Genomic DNA, 22,598 nt, shown 5'->3' with positions numbered 1-22,598 from the left:
TGTCTCCAAAGCTGGTTTATCTACAAAAGGGTCTTTTAATTGCTGAAGCTCCACCGCCCCCCTTCATCTGCTTGTGCTGTCTAGTTTGTCTTTCACTTGTAGTATTTCAACTAAGCGTAATCATCATTACCATCTCCCTAAGGAGAGAATCGCAGATTCAGAAACAGAACCACTGCCAAACAATGTACCTCTTTTGCATAGTCAATGCTGCTAGAAGCTGGTTAAAATGCCGTGAAGATGAGAAGCAGCACTTCAGAATTAATTATGTTTTTTCACATTTAGTAAATAGAGACTGTCATGATGTTTAAAGAGTACAAAGAGATGAGTCCTCTGGATTTCAAAATAAATGACAAGCAAATTGACAAAAAGTGGCTGAGGGGTTTATTTTTGCCAGCCTTGCTTCTCAGACTAGTTAATCCAAAGCATTTCTCCCTGATTCATGGGAGATAATTTTAGTGTCTGCTTATCTTAAAATCCCTAGTTTCATTTGAGCCTTCTGAGCTTTTCCCATACATGAGCAACGTGTTCACAGAGCATGGCTATGGGATCCGACACAGGAACTAATCCATGTGGGTGATGCTCTCTGCAGCCTACATCACACAAGGCGCTGTAGTTTGAGAAGTTAAAGCCATGTTGTATGTGAAACTCCTACTCACTTCAGGTGAGCCACAAGCCAGCATGAATCTTGAGTCAGTAAGCTTGTTATATTTTATTTATCTCTGATCTAAGAGTAGATTGAGTCCTATTTGTAAAACATCACTTGAACTGATTTCAACTTGTCTTGCACAGTAGGCTTCCAACTTGGTATATGGCTTGTGTGTAAGCACAAGTAAATTGAAGCTATCACAACAGAAATTCAGGTTTAGAATTATTTAAGGAGGATTTACTTCTATGGTAGTTCTCTCAGCAAATGGGTTTATGTTCCTCCCGATACAGAGGAACTAGAATTGAATAGTGGAAGGAAAATGGGGCAGCAGGTTAGAATTTTGACTTCTGTTTTCAAGTTAGCTGTTTAATAGTTGTGAACATAAGTGTTGTTTTAGATCTCTTTGGATTTCAGTCACCTCATCTGTAAAATGAGGAGGACAATTGCTTGTCAATGTCAAACAGTCACTATGAGAATGGAATTAAAGCAAAAATGCTTTGCTTATGGCCAGTCAGCACACAAATCTGAAGCATTTCCATCTGACCTGCATATTCTAGGAAGTACCATTTTCTCCATTAAGTACCATTAAGACTTGAAGATATCTAGAATAAAGAATGGACTGGTGTTTCAAATTTGAGACCATTTTTGCTATCATTCTTTTCTACAGTGCTGAGGAGCCCATGTGATAAAATTAATTGATTTTCTTCTCATTGTACTCATTAATAAATGAAGATAAAAATGGAAAACTTTTCATTCTTCCTTTAAGAATATAAGAGAAATCAACTTAACTGTGAATCTTTCTCCTTTAAATTCTCCAAACCTTAGTTTCAAAAGCAATCCTTGATATTTAACTTGATATTTTTCTTATCGCCTGTGAAAGTGAAAGTGTTAGTTGCTCAGTCGTGTCCGACTCTTTGCGACCCCATGGACTGTAAACCGCCTGGTTTCTCTGTCCACGAAATTCTCCAATCAAGAATACTGGAGTGGGTAGCCATTTCCTTCTCCAGGGGATCTTCCCGACCCAGGGATTGAACTGGATCTCTTGCATTGCAGGCAGATTCTGTATCATCTGAGCCACCAGGGAAGACCTTATACCCTATAGTAGACATTAGTACAGTTCATCAAATTTTAATCTCCTTCCTTTGAAATATTGCATTTCCTTTGAGGGTAGATGTTATCATAGGTCTTGGTTTGGCCAATGAAATGTGAGCTGAAATGATGTATTATTCCTGTTCTACTATCCCCACTCCCAACCCTAGAAAAGCATTGAATTACCTGTAGGAGACTCTATGGAGCTTACACAGTTACCAGAACATAAAAACAGTCTGAAATATTGACAGCACATGGAGGTCAGCTGCCCTGAAAGGTTACCCAGAACCGTAGAGGATTTTCCATGAGTAAACTTTTGTTTTCTGATAAGCCACTGAGAATTCAGTTGTTTGTTAGCCCAGCGTAACTGAGCCCATTGTGACTTTACTGTGATATAACCCATATATCTTTATTGTTTGAAAATACATTTCTCCTAGGCTAGACATTTTCACATGACTTTTAAGAGTGTTTGTTTTTTTTTTCTGGTATCAAAAACATTACACAGAATTTATCTACTAAATTATCCAATAAATAATCTAGAAAAATCCGTATAAACAAAGGAGTGTTTTGATGATTATAGAAATAGTGCTGATAGTAAACTTCTACCTTATGAAAATAATAATCCAGGTAATCACATTTGAAGAAATTATTACAATGAGGGCTCTAACGATCTTACAAGGACTTCTATAACTTGCTCTTGGGAAGAGGTTCAGCCAGTTTTATACCAACATGTGTTTTTTTCCCCCATTGCCTTTCACTACCTCCCAAATCTAGTCTGTAATATTGGGTTTATTCAGTCTGCCAGCATTTACTCAGTTTCTTCCCATGTATTTGAATCTTAGCTTCCTCTTTTGTAAAATGGCAGAAACATACCTAACTTTCAAGATTGAATGCTCAGTGAGAAAATGATGTATCTGAGACATCTGACCTTCTGTCTAGCGTACAGTGAGAGACAATGTCAGGCAACAAGCTAACCATTGGTTTTTAATTTCAGTCTGTGGCTGCACAATATTTGCAGACAGTATTATATAGACAAGGCACTTTACTTCTCTGAGCTTTGGGTTCCTCCTTTGTAAATGTGGACAGAAACATGATTACTGCATTGGTTTCATTCATTTTTTTAAATATAATTTTATTTATTTATTTTGGCTGTGCTGGGCGTTCATTGCTGTGCTGGCTTTTGTCTAGTTGCAGAGAGCAGGGGCTACTCCCTAGTTGCAGTGCATGGGCTTCTCATTGCGGTGGCTTCTCTCGGTGTGGAGCACAGGCTCTAGGGAGCACTGATTTCAGTAGCTGCGGCATGTGAGCTCAGCAGTAGTGGTTCTTGGACTTTAGAGCACAGGCTCAATAGTTGTGTCACACGCCTAGATGCTCCACAGAGTGTGGGATCTACCCAGACTAAGAGATCGTATCTGTGTCTCCTGCATTGACAGGCATATTCTTCACCAGTAAGCTGTCAGGGAAGCCCAGTTTCATTGATACTTAAGGGAGATATGTCTCAAGTTCCCATTATAATGCACAGAAGTTTTACTTATTATAATGCACACTTCAGTTCAGTTCAGTCACTCAGTCATGTCTGACTCTTTGTGACCCCGTGAATCACAGCACGCCAGGCCTCCCTGTCCATCACCAACTCCCAGAGTTCACTCAGACTCACGTCCATCGAGTCAGTGATGCCATCCAGCTACCTCATCCTCCATTGTCCCCTTCTCCTCCTGCCCCCAATCCCTCCCAACATCAGAGTCTTTTCCAGTGAGTCAACTCTTCGAATCAGGTGGCCAAAGTACTGGAGTTTCAGCTTCAGCATCATTCCTTCCAAAGAAATCCCAGGGCTGATCTCCTTCAGAATGGACTGGTTGGATCTCCTTGCAGTCCAAGGGACTCTCAAGAGTCTTCAACACCACAGTTCAAAAGCATCAATTCTTCGGCGCTCAGCCTTCTTCACAGTCCAACTCTCACATCCATGCATGACCACAGGAAAAACCATAGCCTTGACCAGACTGACCTTTGTTGGCAAAGTCATGTCTCTGCCTTTGAATATGCTATCTAGGTTGGTCATAACTTTCCTTCCAAGGAGTAAGCGTCTTTTAATTTTATGGCTGCAGTCACCATCTAGTAATTATTATGATGTGGTAGTTCTAGGCTAAGGAAAGAGGATACAAAGATGGATAAATGATCAGTGAATTCAAACAACGTATAGTCCCTTATCCAAGTCAGACGTATGTTTGTGGTATATAATAAAGAGCGCAGTGGAAGTGAGCGCAATGCATATTGGTAGGACTAAGGAGAAAGAAATATGTATTCTCATATTAGCATTTAGTATATTTTTGATGAATGGTTTGCAACAGTAGTAGATTCTGTTCGTTATTTCCCTTAGTTGGCATAGGACTGACAGTGTTTGGGGGAAATGTCTAGCTCATGCCAAGATAGCTCACTCAGACACTCACTGAGTTTGTAAATGATTCTGTTGCCTTTTTCAGTTACGTTCAGTCGCTCAGTCATGTTTGACTCCTTCTGACCCCATGAATCGCAGCACGCCAGGCCTCCCTGTCCATCACCAACTCCCAGAGTTCATTCAGACTCAGGTCCATCGAGTCAGTGATGCCATCCAGCCATCTCATCCTCTGTCGTCCCCTTTTCCTCCTGCCCCCAATCCCTCCCAGCATCAGTCTTTTCCAATGAGTCAACTCTTCGCATCAGGTGGCCAAAGTACTGGAGTTTCAAATTTAGCATCATTCCTTTCAAAGAACACCCAGGACTGTTCTCCTTTAGGATGGACTGGTTGGATCTCCTTGCAGTCCAAAGGACTCTCAAGAGTCTTCTCCAACACCACAGTTCAAAAGCATCAATTCTTCGGTGCTCAGCCTTCTTCACAGTCCAACTCTCACATCCATACATGACCACTGGAAAAACCATAGCCTTGACTGGATGGACCTTTGTTGGCAAAGTAATATCTTTGCTTTTCAATATGCTATCCAGGTTGGTCATAACTTTTCTTCCAAGGAGTAAGCATCTTTTAATTTCATGGCTGCAGTCACCATCTGCAGTGATTTTGGAGCCCAAAAAGATTAAGTCTGACACTGTTTCCCCATCTATTTCCCATGAAGTGATGGGACCAGATGCCATGATCTTCGTTTTCTGAATGTTGAGCTTTAAGCCAACTTTTTCACTCTCCTCTTTACTTTCATCAAGAGGCTTTTTAGTTACTCTTCACTTTCTGCCACAAGGGTGGTGTCAACTGCATATCTGAGGTTATTGATATTTCTTCTGGCAATCTTGATTCCAGCTTGTGCTTCTTCCAGTCCAGCGTTTCTCATGATGTACTCTGCATAGAAGTTAAATAAGCAGGATGACAATATAGAGCCTTGAATACTCCTTTTCCTATTTGGAACCAGTCTGTTGTTCCATGTCCAGTTCTAACTGTTGCTTCCTGACCTGCATACAGATTTCTCAAGAGGCAGGTCAGGTGGTCTTGTATTCCCATCTCTTTCAGAATTTTCCACAGTTTATTATGATCCACAAAGTCAAAGGCTTTTTAGGTATGAGATAAAAAATGATTAGACTTCCTTAATTGAGTAGTACTTTGTGGAACTTTCACAAGACAGAGGCTAAAGGAAATTCTAAGTCATCGTCTTGTGTTGCATCAAAAATGAAATAGAACAAAGCCCCTAAACAACAATAAAATCTTTATCTATGCTAACAAACTGAAAGTAACATTTATTTAGTAGAATTAAATGGAGGTCTTCTATATTAAAAAAAAGTGAATTAAAAAAATTATTTAAAAGAGTTAAGATCAAATGTCCTGTTGTTTAAAGAATAATTTGGATTTTTTCCCTTTTTTGTGAAGCATGATATATCTAACTCTGGTTGAAAATATAGTAAAAAATATACAGAGTACTCTTTAAGTCAGTACCAGGGCAATGTTTCTTATATGATTCCAATATTTTCAATAATAGCTTGTATAATTATGCCTTTGCTCTTCATCCATCATCTTATCTGTATTTCCCTTTCATAATAATTAGAAAGAACCAGCTAGAACATTTGACAAATCTTTGACAGTTTGTGCATCTCCAACAATACTTTATTACTACCAGCATTATGTATTTTAATGAATACAGCCTGTATCAAGAAAAGAAAATGACCATATTGGAAGGGGAAAAAGAATAAACCGCAGACTTCTTCAAGAGTAACACTAAAAACTGTTCAACACATTAAAATCCCATTTAACAAATATCAGAACCTAATGAACATTGGGACTGCTCAGTGAATACTAATGTGGAATATTGCTAGGAAAGATGTTTGAGTGCTGAAATTTCTCATAGCTCAAAATGGTTACATAGATTAAGGAGAGGAACATCTGTTGTTTCAAAGACAAATGAAAGTTGGTAGTTCACTGAAAATATTTTTGTTTTGTTCCATTTTAAATTGTTTCTTAATGTAGTCATTTACTCTCTTTCTATTTTAAAATGTTGCTATACTACAGTCCTGGCTTAGTTGCTTCGACTGAAGTGTCCAACTCTGTGACCCCATTTACTGTAGTCTGCCAGGCTTCTCTGTCCATGAAATTTCCCAGGCAAGAATACTGGCGTGGGTTGCCTTTTCCTTCTCCTTGGATACTACAGTCCATAGGATCGCAAAGAGTCGGACATGACTGAAGCAACTTCAGTTCAGTTCATTTCAGTTGCTCAGTCGTGTCTGACTCTTTGTGACCCCATGGACTGCAGCATGCCAGGCTGACCTGTCCATCACCAATTCCCAGAGCTTACTCAAACTCATGTCCATTGAGTCAGTGATGCCATCCAACCATCTCATCCTCTGTCGTCCCCTTCTCCTCCCACATTCAATCTTTCCCAGCATCAGGGTCTTTTCAAATGAATCAGTTCTTCACATCAGGTGGTCAAAGTATTAGAGTTTCATCTTCAGCATCAGTCCTTCCACTGAATATTCAGGACTGATTTCCTTTCGGATGGACTACTTGGATCTCCTTGCTCTCCAAGGGACTCTCAAGAGTCTTTTCCAAAACCACAGTTCAAAAGCATCAATTCTTTGGCACTCAGCTTTCTTTATAGACCAACTCTCACATCCATACATGACTACTGGAAAAACCAATGCTTTGACAAGACGGATGGCACCACTTTATTGGTAAAGTGATGTCTCTGCTTCTTAGTATGCTGTCTAGGTTGGTCATAACTTTTCTTCCAAGGAGCAAGTGTCTTTGAATTTCATGGCTGCAGTCACCATCTGCAGTGAAATTAGAACCCCCCAAAATAAGGTCTCTCACTGTTTCCATTGTTTCCCCATCTATTTGCCATGAAGTGATGGGACCAGATGCCATGGTCTTCGTTTTCTGAATGCTGAGTTTTAAGTCAACATTTTCACTCTCCTCTTTCACTTTTATCAAGAGGCTCTTTAGTTCTTCTTTGCTTTCTGCCATAAGTGTGGTATCATTTGCGTATTTGAGGTTATTGATATTTCTCCCAGCAATCTTGATTCCAGCTTGTGCTTCTTCCAGCTAAGCGTTTCTCATGATGTACTCTGCATAGAAGTTAAATAAGCAGGGTGACCATATACAGCCTTGATATACTTCTTTTCCTATTTGGAATCAGTCTGTTGTTCCATGTCCAGTTCTAACTATTGCTTCCTGACCTGCATACAGGTTTCTCAGGAGGCAGGTCGGGTGGTCTGGTATTCCCATCTCTTGAAGAATTTTCCAGTGGTTGTGATCCACACAGTCAAAGGCTTTGGAATAGTTAATAAAGCAAAAGTAGATGTTTTTCTGGAATTCTCTCGCTTTTTCAATGATCCAGTGGATCTTGGCAATTTTGATCTCTGGTTCCTCTACCTTTTCTAAATCCATCTTGAACATCTGGGAGTTCATGATTCACGTACTGTTGAAGCCTGTCCTGGAGAATTTTGAGCATTATTTTGCTAGTGTGTGAGAGGAGTGCAATTGTGCAGTAGTTTGAGCATTCTTTGGCATTACCTTTCTTTGGGATTGGAATGAAAACTGACCTTTTCCAGTCCTGTGGCCACTGCTGAATTTTCCAAATTTGCTGGCATATGCAGTGGCTGACTTTATTTTTCTGGGCTCCAAAATCACTGCAGATGGTGATTGCAGCAATGAAATTAAAAGACGCTTACTCCTTAGAAGGAAAGTTAATGACCAACCTAGACAGCATATTAAAAAGCAGAGACATTACTTTGACAACAAAGGTCTGTCTAGCCAAGGCTATGGTTTTTCCAGTAGTCATGTATGGATGTGAGAGTTGGACTGTGAAGAAAGCTGAGCACCAAAGAATTGATGCTTTTGAACTATGGTGTTGGAGAAGACTCTAGAGAGTCCCTTGGACTGCAAGGAGATCCAACCAGTCCATCCTAAAGGAGGTCAGTCCTGAGTGTTTATTGGAAGGACTGATGTTGAAGCTGAAACACCACCCTTTGGCCAACTGATGCAAAGAGCTGACTCATTTGAAAAGACCCTGATGCTGGGAAAGATTGAGGGCAGGAGAAGGGGACGGCAGAGGATCAGATGGTCGTATGTCATCACTGACTCAACAGACATGGGTTTGGGTGGACTCTGGCAGTTGGTGATGGACAGGGAGGCCTGGAATGCTGTGGTTCATGGGATCATAAAGAGTCGGACACGACTGAGCAACTGAACTGAACTGAATTGAGTGCAGCACTTTCACAGCATCATCTTTTAGGATTCAAAATAGTTCAATTTAGCATGCATGAATACTCTTTCTTAATTTTTTGTTTATTAATCTTATATTGATTGTTCTGGGACTATACAGTTGACCAGGCTCCTGGTTAGTAAGCTGTGATAGTCTTTTATATGATGATCAACTAGTATGCATGCATGCTGTGTCTCTTCCATTGTGTCTTCTTTGAGATCCCATGGACTGTAGCCAAGCAGGCTCCTCTGTCCATGGGATTATCCAGGCAAGGATACTGGAGTGCTTTGGCAGGCCCTCCTCCAGGGAATCTTCTGTTTGTCTCTGGCATTGGGAGGCAGGTTCTTTTCATCACCTCGAAAGCCCAATCAACTAGTATTGTTGTTCAGCCACTAAGTCGTGTCTGACTCTGTGCCTCCATGAACTGCAGCACGAGAGGCTTCCCTGTCCTTTCACTATCAACTAGTATCAGTTCAGTTCAGTTCAGTTCAGTCGCTCAGTCGTGTCCCACTCTTTTCGACCCCATGAATCACAGCACGCCAGGCCTCCCTGTCCATCACCAACTCCCGGAGTCCACTCAAACTCATGTCCATCGAGTCAGTGATCCCATCCAGCCATCTCATCTTCTGTTGTCCCCTTTTCCACCTGCCCCCAATCCCTCCCAGCATCAGAGTCTTTTCCAATGAGTCAACTCTTCACATCAGGTGGCCAAACTACTGGAGTTTCAGCTTTAGCATCATTCCTTCCAATGAACACCCAGGACTGATCTCTTTTAGAATGGACTGGTTGGATCTCTTTGCAGTCCAAGGGACTCTCAAGAGTCTTCTCCAACACCATAGTTCAAAAGCATCAGTTCTTCGGTGCTCAGCTTTCTTCACAGTCTAAGTCTCACATCCATACATAACCACTGGAAAAACCATAGCCTTGACTAGATGGACCTTTATTGGCAAAGTAATGTCTCTGCTTTTTAATATGCTATCTAGGTTGGCCACAACTTTCCTTCCAAGGATTAAGCATCTTTTAATTTCATGGCTGTAATCACCATCTGCAGTGATTTTGGAGCCCAAGAAAATAAAGTCTGACACTGTTTCCACTCCTTCCCCATCCCCCATGAAGTGATGGGACCAGATGCCATGATCTTCGTTTTCTGAATGTTGAGCTTTAAGCCAACTTTTTCACTCTCCTCTTTCACTTTCATCAAGAGGCTTTTTAGCTCCTCTTCACTTTCTACCATAAGGGTGGTGTCATCTGCATATCTGAGGTTATTGATATTTCTCCCACCAATCTTGATTCCAGCTTGTGTTTCTTCCAGCCCAGGGTTTCTCATGATGTACTCGGCATATAAGTTAAATAAGCAGGGTGACAATATACAACCTTGACATACTCCTTTTCCTATTTGGAACCAGTCTGTTGTTCCATGTCCAGTTCTAACTGTTGCTTCCTGACCTGCATATAGTTTTCTAAAGAGGCAGCTCAGGTGGTTTGGTATTCAACTAGTATAATAATCATGAAATCATCTAATTCTGAAATTAAAGTGATCAGAAATACAAGTTTGTCATGAGACAGTCCATTAGTTGCAGGCAATTAGATGTCACAATAAATTCAGATGAGTTCTGGCCTTTGATCTCAAGTACTAATACTAACAGTTTTCAATTTATCTTTTTTATTAGATCAAAGAAGTAATTTTTCTTTCATTTCTCTTATTTTATTCATCTAAATATAGGTGTTAAACTTCAGTGTATTGGTTTGGAGTATGTTACTCACTACACGTAATATAATTTCATTCCATTCCTCTATCCATTTATTTTTTCATTTATCATGTGTTTTTAGTCTTGTATCCATCCATTTATCCATCTGTCTCTTTGTCTACCCACTCATCATCTATCCTTCTATCCATCCGTAGATTCATCCATCCAATAAAAATGTGTTGAGTGTGTACTGAGGTGATCAGGCTAGGTTTAGAGATGACACATCAGAATCTCTTTTCTTAAGAACTAGCTTATAAACTCATGTTAACATAAATAAGTAGTATCTTTATTTTAGTAACTCTTTCAAACCTTATGTTGTATTAAGAATTGCCACATTTATAAATTCTACTCCTATTTATAGACCCCAAAGAATTAAAAATGGGTACGCAAAAAGACTTAAACACAAATGTTTATAGCAGTATATTTACAATAGTCAAAGAGTAATAATAGCCAAACATCCATCAACAGATGAATGGATAAAGAAAATGTGGTATATTCATACCGCAGTAATAGAATATTGGGCTTCCATGGTGGTTCAGACAGTAAAGTGTCTGCCTGCAATGCGGGAGACACAGGTTTGACCCCTGGGTTGGGAAGATCCCCTGGAGAAGGAAATGGCAACCCACTCCAGTACTCTTGCCTGGAAAATCTCATGGACAGAGGAGCCTAGTAGGCTACAGTCCATGGCATCACAATGAGTCAGACTATATCTATAGATATAGATATAGTCCCAGGACAATCAATATAAGATTAATAAACAAAAAATTAAGAAAGTATTTATGCATGCTAAAGACTGAGCAACTTTAGAATATCACTACCATAAAAATAAATGAAATATTGATATGTGCTACAACATAGATGAACCTTGAAAACACTATGCTAACAGAAGTCAGACACAAAAAGTCGTATATTATATATGTCCATTTGTATGAAATATCCAGAATAGGTAAATCCATGGAGACAGAAGCAGATTCATGGTTGACAGGAATTGAGGAAATGGTGGAATAGAATAGAGTGTGACTGCATGATAGACACAGGGTTTTATTGTAGCGGGGGAAGGGAGAGCTAATGAAAATGTCTAGAACCAGAGATGGTGGTTGTACAACACTATAAATGTATTAAATGACACCTTAAAGATGGTGACTACAGCCATGAAATTAAAAGATGCTTACTCCTTGGAAGGAAAGTTATGACCAACCTAGATAGCATATTCAAAAGCAGAGACATTACTTTGCCAACAAAGGTCCGTCTAGTCAAGGCTATGGTTTTTCCAGTGGTCATGTATGGATGTGAGAGTTGGACTGTGAAGAAAGCTGAGCACTGAAGAATTGATGCTTTTGATCTGTGGTGTTGGAGAAGACTCTTGAGAATCCCTTGGACTGCAAGGAGATCCAACCAGTCCATTCTGAAGGAGATCAGCCCTGGGATTTCTTTGGAAGGAATGATGCTAAAGCTGAAACTCCAGTACTTTGGCCACCTCATGCGAAGAGTTGACTCATTGGAAAAGACTCTGATGCTGGGAGGGATTGGGGGCAGGAGGAGAAGGGGACGACAGAGGATGAGATGGCTGGATGGCATCACTGACTCGATGGACGTGAGTCTGAGTGAACTCTGGGAGTTGGTGATGGACAGGGAGGCCTGGTGTGCTGTGATTCATGGGGTCTCAAAGAGTTGGACATGACTGAGCAACTGAACTGAACTGAAAGTGATAATGTTATGTGAAATTCATCTCAATTAAAAAATAGTGCCAGTGACACTTTATATACAAGTTTATTTGGTGGAAGAAAAATGACTGAAAATTTATTTAAATCTCTATGTAACCCGAATGCTGTAAAACAGTGATTTTTAATGCTTGCCAGTTTAGAACCTTCTGCCAAGCTTTCTAAACTGTGCCCCCAGAGAAGAAAGCATCCAAAAAATGGTGTCGAATGAGTCAATCTGTAGGTAAATATAATTTGCTTGTCTTTAGAGAATGCCAGCTAGCACCCAGCACCTACAGCATTCCCATCCAAATGTCTGTTTTCTATGATTTCAAGATGATTTTCCTTTTCTACTTCTCAATTATGTATGAACTTAAACATGTTCCAAGGTATTATCAAGTCTTGTTGTTGTTGTTACTGGCTCAGTCATGTCCAACTCTTTATGACTCCATGGACTGTAGCCCACCAGGCTCCTCTGTCCATGGAATTCTCCAGGCAAGAATACTTGAAGTAGGTCATCATTTCCTTTTCCAGGGGATCTTCCTGTAGATTATTCATGTAGTCATTTTGATTCAACAGTCAATGTATGTTAATAAAATGCCTAGCATTTTATGACCACATACATGAGTTAGGTACTACATCAAGAATTGTGCATTCATTATTTTATTTAATCCTTTAATCAGTTCATTATGTATGGACTCTTGTATTATCTGTGTTACACGGATGACAGTATTGAGGCCTAGAGATATTAAGTCATTTCTTCCACGCTATGGGACTGGTAAGATCTCCAGAGGATCCCTTCCAGGGATCAAACCCAGGTCTCCCTCATTGCAGGCACGTTCTTTACCACCTGAACCACCAGGGAAGCCCCTATCAAGCTTCTAGGGTTAGGAAAATCAGGATGAAAGCAGAGATTTTAGAATCTTGTTGCCAGAAAACTTATAGCTTAAAGATGATCACTTTTGAAGATAGATTCAATGAGCCTATTAACTTTGTTCTCTGGCTTGATTACAACATAGATTCTCAAACTGGCAAGGTCTTTGGTAATTGTGAATCACCAATCAATAAAAATCTACCACCACTCTTATGGAAGCAACTAAAAATGCATGTCCTAGCAAGAGTCACTGTATCTTTTTTATAGTTAAATAATGGCATATTAGATATTATGGAGATCTATCAATTATTTTATAAAGCAATAATTATCTATGAATCAATATCAGTTATTTAATTTTGTGCTCTTAGAGTTGATTTAAAATTTATTTTAATACATTAAAATGACAAAAATCTAGTTTAGGTCATAGAAATTTTATTTTTTTGTATTTTGATCCTATTTCAACAGTTAATGTATATTAATAAAATACCTAGCATTTTATAACCACATACATGAGTTAGGTACTACATCAACAACTTTACATTCATTCTTTCATTTAATCCTTTAATCAATTCATTATGTATGCACTCTTGTATTATCTCTGATACATAGATGACAATTGAGACCTAGAGATGTTAAGTCATTTCTCCCAGGCTATGGGACTGCTAAATGTCAGAGACAGCATGTGGATCTTGATCTCTCTGGCTCTTGAGCTTGTGTTCTTAATAATGAAGATTTTGTATTTCCTTTAAAAAAAAAATGAAAAGCCAATAAGACACTGATGACATTTATTTAAATTGTAAATGTATATTGGTTGCATATTTTGGAAGAAATACATACATACAACGTACATATATACCATTTTATGTAATGGCAGTTTCAATTTGGCTAAATCAGCTGTTTCTCAAAATAACAAGTGATACCAAATCTCTCTGTTAAAATCACCAGATCTGTACAGAAGTACCAATAAAATTAAACTCATAAATACAGAAAGCAGTGAATTTAATTTAGGCCTAAAACAATTTAGGAAAATAGATCTAACTAATATAACAACATTTTATTAAGTTTCACTTTTACCTATTAAAATGCAGATTTATTTCTGAGAAAAGGCAACAAAAATAATTTACGTCTTTCTTTTCCTTTGCTTCCATTTTTGTTTGAATTTAAAATATTGGACTGAATATTGTGTCCCTCTGCTTTTCTAGTTTAATTATTAAAAATAAACCAGTAATATGAATATTTCCTGTTTTAAAAATTCCTTCAACTATGATTTTAAACTAACTCAAAAAAATAAAAAATAGGGAAAACATATAGCCAAAAACCAAGAAATGAGCAAGAATGGTCATATATCTTTTTAAGCATTTGATTGTGGTACTGGTTATGAGCACTTTTAACTGGGCTGACTTTGCCTAATATGATGAATGACCAGAACTTCAAGTTATATTCATTTGCCTTCTTTCTCATCATAAACATGTGCTTATATTTACATCATTGTTCCTATACTGTTCCTCAAGAGATGTAACACCTAGGAGCTTGTTTACTTATTTACCATCTCTTTTTCCTTCTGCTCAGGCTGAGCTCTGTTAACCTTGAATCTGCAGTCCCCATTTCTCCTGACGGAAGCTTTGCAACAGCTGTGGAAGTTTGTCAATGTCCACCAGGGTATACTGGCTCCTCCTGTGAAGTAAGTTTGCAAGAATATAGCTTCAGTGCATTCAAAGTTCTTTCAGCATTAACTATTAAACTGTTCTAAAATGAATTTAGTTTTTTCATCAAGGATTGCACAAATGGTAGTGTCTTATTACTTGAAGAACTTCAATGTCTGCCAAAAGTCATGACTATCAAATAGAGTGTTACTCATATGATGTCATCTTGAAATCATATTTTTCCTTATGACATAATAGCTAAAAATCTGATTCTTTTGGAAGTTTTTGGTTTCTCTTTAATCTGTTGATAAAATGGGATGAATGATGGTGAAATACTATGTTAATATATTTCTCCTTCATTTCCACCTGAGCGCTTGAGAGGAATTTAGCACTGTTTCTCTTCTTTTTCACTTTCTCCATTTTTTAATCCTATGTACCACATTCTTTCTCTACTTTATTCCTAAGAATACAACCAATTCACAATCATCTGAAGGACTCAATCTTTAAAATGTCAAGAACATAATATATGGAAGAAATACCTTGATTCGGAAAGTTTTCTACAGGTCTTTGATTTGTTTAGCACCTAAAGTTTGAGATATTTATTGTTGTCTCAGTATTGTAGATTAATGTTCCTTACTTAATATTGCAATGTGTCCTTCTAAGGTAATAATTTTTATTTACCTTTATGTATGTTTTAGGTAGTTTGAAAATTGATTTTACTTGAAATCTGCTCAAAAAATATAAGTGCCATTTCCCTGATAGAGGGCATGGCTTGCATATAAATAGGAGCTTAAATTCTTTAAAAATGGTGCCTTTGAGGAATCATCTGAGTGTACCAAGATGTTCCACTTCAGCACACTACCCCATTAAACCATTTACAGAAATACCCTAGGCCTTGCTTTTCAGTTCTCTTGTACTTTAAAATAATGCATACTTCTAGAGGATACACAGGGCTTAGAGTCATATTCATGTCAGATGTGTTTCTTTAACTGAGCTTGGATTCACCTATCTAAAAATAAAACTAAATGTAATTCTCCATCACTTTTTTTAAATTCATACAGAGAATACAGAAATAATAATGGAAATTAATTAACTCTGTCAACCCAAATTTGATTTCACATATAAAATATATGTTGTATTTGATGAAACATATTCTTTGATTAAGAACCTAGCAGTTTTTATTTCAAACGAGAAAGCTCTCTTTGAACCTCTAAGTTCTGATTTCAACTGAAATAAACTACTCTTATTATATTCTTGCTTTCATACTTATTCCCACATTGGTGATTCTCAGTACTCTTCATCATCTTCTGTACAAATTTCAAATGCCCATTGAATCTAAAATTGTCTGTATTAGAATTATTTCATTGGCTATGCATTTTGTTTCTTCTTTTCTTTCACCAAAATATTTATTGAGAATCTTTGGTGAATTCTGCCCTAGATGCTGAGGTGGATTATCAAGATTACATCACAATCCTTGTTCTTAAAGAGCTAACAGTCTGTTTAGTAAGACAGAACACATACTTATGATAAATAGGATCACAGCCCTCTAGAATTAAGGCACCAGTAAATGGTACAGAACATGAGTGCAATAATCTTTCAAAGATGTGATCAGTTCCAGTGGAGAGAGATGTCATAGAAAATGTTCTGAGGTGAAAAATCTCAACTTGAAAACTAAAGAATGGTAACAATTAGGTAGGAAGAGAGAAGCAAGTGGGTGTGGAAGAGTCAGAACAAAGAAACAGAAGAAGGATAAGAAAAGCTTCCTGTGCTTCTCACACAATAATGGATAAATATAGTTACCTTGGAATCCATAAAATAAATTAATCGAATCAGAAGGCAAGGAACTCTGAAACTCTGGAGTTTCTCTCAGGCTTCTTCATTTCTTCTACTCTCTAATAATCCTTTCTTTTCTTTATTGAAGCTTCCTGTCCCTTAGCTCACTATTATGTATCCATATCTTTTCCTGATTTCATTTGCTTTTTTTACTGAGTTTGAAAGGGCAGACATTCTAGTTTTGTTCCACTGATATTTCCAAATCCTTTAAAAGCTGAGTAAACTCCAAACACCATTGTTTTTGTTGTTCAGTCCCTAAATTAGATCTGTCTTTTTGCGACTGCAGCACGCCAGGCTTCCCCTCACTGTCTCCTGGAGTTTGCTGATTCACGTCTATTGAGTCCGTGATGCCATCCAACCATCTCAGCCTCTGTTGCCCTCTTCTCCTCTTGCCCTCAATTTTTCCCAGCATCAGGGTCTTTTCCAGTGAGTTGGCTCTTCACATCAGGTGGCCTAAGTATTAACATTTTAATTCTAGCTTGCCTAAAACAGATTATATGATTCCATGATAAATCATTCTTTTCTGTTTTCTTTGGGGCCATAAATGTTGATCCAGAATTTTTTAATCATTTATACTTTTTATAAATCCCTACACATTTTGTTTTTCAAATATTTTCATTCTTTCCTAGAATTGTCATAGTTCATTTCACTTAACAAGTGGGACAGATGAGGAAGTGAAAGCAAAATTAGGTACTAAAAAAGTGTTTTAATTAAAATCTCAGTTTCCTATTCTAAATGATGGAAATATTAACTACTTCATGTAGCTTTTGAGATGATCAAAACTCTTGATATGGATGGTAATGTGATGAACAATGCACATACAGTCTATGACCTCAAGGACATTACATTTGATGGTAGACTAGACTGTATGCCAGAAAGAAAATTTAAATAAATATGATAAATTCCATGAAGACAATAAGCAGGGGTCCTTGATAGAGGCTCTGAGAACAAGTGTAGGAAGATGAGATGGAAGGGACTATATTATGAGAGGTTGTTGGGAAGACTGTCTAAGGTGGTAGCATCTAAACTGAGCTCTAGGGTCTTCTTAGGTAAAGGGAACCAATGAGGAAGTGAAACACAGTTTGGGATCTGCAAGGACCTGAAAGAAGGCACGTGTGGCTGGAGTTTAATAAGCAAGGGGAGCATAGCACGAGACATGCCTGGAGGAGCCAAACCACTCAGAGCTTTGCATGATTAAAAATTTTTAGTATTATTCTAAATGCAATGGAAAGAAAACTTTTCTGCTCCTGCTGCCCAGTCATGTCTGACTCTCTGCAACCCCATGAACTAGGCCAACAGGCTCCTCTGTCCATGAAGTTTTCCAGGCAAGAAGACTGGAGTGGGTTGCCATTTGATATGATACCATGATCTGAGTTAATTTTTTTTTAAAGTCATTATAACTACAGTGTGTAGAACATACTGTACATGGCAGGGATGGCAGGAAGTAAAATTGTTAATATGCTATTTTGTTAGAATGTAATGATGATAGAGGTTTGTTAGGATAATGGCAGAGGATGTGAAAAGACATGTTGTTTATTTTAAATAGATTTTGGTAGTAGAACCAATCAGTATTACTGATAGACATGCCATGGGAACACTGAAAGTACTAATGATTTTGAGAATGAGTCAGATGTCAAGTTTGAGCAGTTGAATGTGGTGCTGTTTTCTTAGCTGAAGAAAACTGAGGGAAGGAACACCTGTGGTGGGGATGATAAAATCAACAATCCATCTTAGAAATATTAGGTTTGAAAGAGCTATGAAGTATATTGTCAATGTCCAGTTATAATATGTAGGTCTTGACCTCAGAATATCTGCCTGGTCTAGAGATATGTATTTGGAAGAAATCATCAACTAGACAGCTGAATAAAATTACCTGGGAGCAAGTGTGGAGGAAAAAAGAGAAAATGACTAAGCCCCCAAGAGCTCCTGACCATGAGAAGCGAGTTGAAGCAGAGGAGACAGCAGAGAGATGGGCAGCAACCTGGGACTGTGGTATCATGAAAGCTCTGAGAAGAGGGCTTTTGAGAGAGATAGGAATCAACTAAACCATAGCTTGATGAGAGATCAAATAAAATGTTAACCGTAGAATTGTTCATTTGATTTGGTTCCCTGGAATTCGGTGGCATGGACAAGAGCAGTTTTAACCCAGTGATTATGGCACAAAACAGATTAGGATGGGGTGAACCATTGAAGGGAAGTGAGAAAGAAAAGGTATTTTAGAGCAGACTTACCTAAAAGAAAAAATAGGTAGGTAACTGAAAGTTATGGGATATTAAGAGAGTATTTTTGTCTTTTTTTCTATTAGCTAATTTTTTACAGAGATACAAGTCATATTTTTGAGCCGATAGTAATGATCTAACAGAAAGGAAAGCTATTATTGATGCAGCACTGAGTGGGTATATTGGGAAAACAATTACAAGTGGGGTGATAATCCTTTGAGAGTATGAGGAATTCTGCATGCCTCATCCCCATTGTTCCAGAGGGAAATATGAATAATGGAAATATGGGCTTGTGCTTGTGTACTTGGTAGTGGAAAGATAGTTTCCACTGCCTTCAATATTCTCTGTGACTAATGAGATGAAATCACTGGCTAAGAAAGAGGTGTAAGAGTTGGGAAATTTAAAGAGGATGTAGGATAAGTAATATATTTGCAGATATATATGTGTGTATATATATATGCCTTGTTTTTATATATATATATATACACACATACCTTATATATATATATATATATACACACACCTTATACATTATATATATATACCTGTATATAATATATATCTTATTAATGACAATTCTATGATATTTTTCCTCAAAACAGTAAGTCAATTCTTTCCCTATTATCATCACCCTTAATTTCTACTCCCTTCTGAATATATAGCTTCACCAGTTTTTAGAAATATATATTACATTACAAAATCTATTCTATAATGAGTCTGCTGCTGCTGCTGCTGCTGCATCACTTCAGTCGTGTCCGACTCTGTGCGACCCCATAGACGGCAGCCTACCAGGCTTCTCTGTCCCTGGGATTCTCCAGGCAAGAACACTGGAGTGGGTTGCCATTTCCTTCTCCAATGCATGAAAGTGGAAAGGGAAAGTGAAGTCGCTCAGTCGTTCCCGACTCTTAGCGACCCCATGGACTGCAGCCTACCAGGCTCCTCCATCCATGGGATTTTCCAGGCAAGAGTACTGGAGTGGGGTGCCATTGCCTTCTCCCATAATGAGTCTAGGGTGACAACATTTTTTTTAATTTAATTTAATTTTATTTTATTTTTTAATTTTTTTAAATTTTATTTTATTTTTAAACTTTACAATATTGTATTAGTTTTGCCAAATATCGAAATGGATCCGCCACAGGTATACATGTGTTCCCCATCCTGAACCCTCCTCCCTCCTTCCTCCCCATACCATCCCTCTGGGTGGTCCCAGTGCACCAGCCCCAAGCATCCAGTATCGTGCATCGAACCTGGACTGGCGACTTGTTTCATACATGATATTATACATGTTTCAATGCCATTCTCCCAAATCTTCCCACCCTCTCCCTCTCCAACAGAGTGCATAAGACTGTTCTATACATCAGTGTCTCTATTATTAGAAAGGGTTAGAAAACTGACGCCTTCTTTTCTATACTGCCCAAATTAAGAAGAAAGTTGCTTTTGTTTTCCTTTAGGTTATGAAGTATCAGATCATCCTTTTTTTATGTCTTTGCTATTGATGTTCAAATTTAAGAATCCTCATATCCTGAGGCAGAAGGAACATTTCCAACAATACACAGCACAATTCTATATTCTTTATTACCTCAGTGGTTTCTCTCTTGTTTCCACTCTCAGCTAGGAAAAAAAGGACCTTTTCATGATATACTGTGTTGTAGTTAACCATCCAGAAATATAGTAAATAACCCACAAAATGCAGTTTTAACTTGAGGGAGATCATACACTCCTGCAGGGCAGCAGTGTTTTCCCCCTTTATTTTGTACCCTGTCCAGTTGACAGTGACCCCCGCAGAAGGGATACTTATACATGACAGTGAACTGAAAGCCAGCCCTGACACACAGATGCTCTGTGACCCAAATATCCTTTTTCTAATCAGAATTCTATTTTTGTATGAGAAAGTGTTTTACACTTTAAAAAGGAATGATGGATATAACTAGAGTTCTAGTAGAATAAAACCATAAAATAAAATATCTAAGGAATGTATGGTAAATAAATCATAAACTATTTTGTGTAAATTTGAGAAGGTAAAATAGGGTGGAGGAAGTTGAGAATGAGAACTATAAATTATATATGTGCACAAGTCAGCCATGTAGGTGATCAAATGTAAGATGAGTGCTACCTTTTTCCCAGACAATTGCAAAGATTTTCTGGAAGTGACGGAGTTAAGGGCAGTTTGCATGTGCGAAAGGGAAGACATTCCAGAGAATCTACAATCCTTGGACGGGACATTAAATGCTCTAGTAGGCTAAGGTTCTGAAGAGTCCATTTATGTCGGCTGCTTTTTTTCAATACTTTTTCTTCCGTTTTCTTGTCTGTGCTTTTTACTTTGAGACTGTAGTGATTCAATTCTTTATATCTCTGCTTTATTTTGCTATTTCAGAAGAGTCATCAAGTTAATGCTTCCTCTAATCTCATACCTGCCAATAACACTAAGGTCAGTACGAAGCCCCCATGTCAGGAGGAATAGCTCTGGTAGCCATATTTCCATAATGGCAACGCTTTGACATGCACATTTGCTGGGTTTGCTACCTAAATATGTTTATCTGCTTAAGACAAAAGTAAGCTTTAAAAAAAATCCCTGAGACTAACTTGAGACCATATTTTCCTTTCAGTCTTGTTGGCCTAGGCACAGACGAGTTAATGGCACTATTTTTGGTGGCGTCTGTGAACCCTGTCAGTGCTTTGGTCACGCGGAATCCTGTGATGATACCACCGGAGAATGCCTGGTAAGTGCTTTCTCCATTGGGGTTGCTGATTGACAGGGCTGAAATCAGCTCAATAAGCCCTGCAACTCAGTTACTACCTTTGGGACCTTAAACACTTGAGTCAAGAAGGGATTTGACGGCGATCTTTATATTGAACTGAGTTGGAAGCTGAGAAGGTTCTTTCATATGTGGTCTTCCTGACTGACAAGCATTAGAAAGTGTTTACTCACATAAGTCTAAGGATTGAATTAAGATCAGATATATCATAATAAAACGTAACTAATGACTGGGATACATATCTGCCACAAATATATATGGTTTCAATCTCTTATGTAATCCTACCCCCAAAATGACTGCATTTCTGTAACAGGAAATGATTTGTAACCCCATAATATGAAAAGTATAAAATACAAGCTCTGTAATAGGCATAATTACACTTTTTTTTCACTTTGAAAATGAGGGCATACTACGTTCTTTTTTATTGGAAAATTTCATCATTGAACTAAATTCAAAACATTGTGTGTAAATTAAAAATAATATGTGCAATACATAGTCACCAGAGCTGCTTACTCCTTCTATTAAGTCAATACTATAACCAGAAAAAAAGCTCTACAGAGGGTGAAGCACTTTCCATCCTGCTAAGAAGCTTTTGGATTGGAGATTACGCTGAATAGACCATTCTGATTAACTCAAGGGCATGTTAGTTTTATATTGTCTGACATGACATGAAGCTTGAAACAACACTTCTCATTTCATTAATCTTGCAGAAACACAATTTGAAATGGTGCCAATTTAGGAGGATATCATATTCTCATTTCCCTGTAGAATTTAAGGCAGCCTCTGTTATCTGTATTTCTTAATGGTCTCTCTCTCTCTTGCTCATTCTTCCCCCTCCCCTACCCTTTTTCTTCCATTTAAAAGCTTCTGGGAAAAATCCAAAAGGAAATTCAGGGCTTTTGTTTCAATGTGATTTGACATTTAGTTTTATTGATGCTCTTTCTGTTTTCTCTATAGCAGATTTTGTTTAATTGCATTGCGGGATAAAGCATGATAGCCTTAATTTGTGGATCAGTAGATTTTTCAAATGGCATTGTTATGAACAGAAAGACTAAGTGATTTTCATTTTAATTATACAATAAGTCTTTTAAAATGTGACTTGGGAAAAATATTGAGTTACCTTTAAACAAATATTCAGCCCAAAACAGATATAGATTTGTTTTCAGTTCAGTTCAGTTCAGTAGCTCAGTCATGTCCGACTCTTTGCGACCCCATGAATCACAGCACACCAGGCCTCCCTGTCCATCACCATCTCCCGGAGTTCACTCAAACTCATGTCCATCAAGTCGGTGATGCCATCCAGCCATCTCATCCCAATTTCCTCCTGCCCCCAATCCCTCCCAGCATCAGAGTCTTTTCCAATGAGTCAACTCTTCGCATGAGGTGGCCAAAGTACTGGACTTTCAGCTTTAGCAT

General features: G+C 38.1%; 1 protein-coding gene across 3 annotated transcripts in view; it reads left to right on the top strand.

Annotated features, from left to right (window-relative positions):
- Positions 1-22,598, top strand: part of LAMA2 (laminin subunit alpha 2) — a 708,999-nt gene that overhangs the window by 398,783 nt on the left and 287,618 nt on the right. For 2 of the 3 annotated variants that reach the window (XM_025294565.3, XM_025294564.3), the window contains exons 15-16: positions 14,301-14,412; positions 21,033-21,146. In XM_025294565.3, the coding sequence (XP_025150350.3) occupies positions 14,301-14,412; positions 21,033-21,146 (226 nt within the window). Of the gene's footprint in view, positions 1-14,300; positions 14,413-20,800; positions 20,855-21,032; positions 21,147-22,598 lie in introns of all 3 variants that reach the window. The other variant, XM_044924246.2, reaches the window with a different exon arrangement.

Source organism: Bubalus bubalis, chromosome 10 (genome assembly GCF_019923935.1).
Source record: "Bubalus bubalis isolate 160015118507 breed Murrah chromosome 10, NDDB_SH_1, whole genome shotgun sequence".
NCBI classification, from domain to species: Eukaryota; Metazoa; Chordata; class Mammalia; order Artiodactyla; family Bovidae; genus Bubalus; species Bubalus bubalis.
This window is presented reverse-complemented; position numbering and strand designations above follow the sequence as displayed.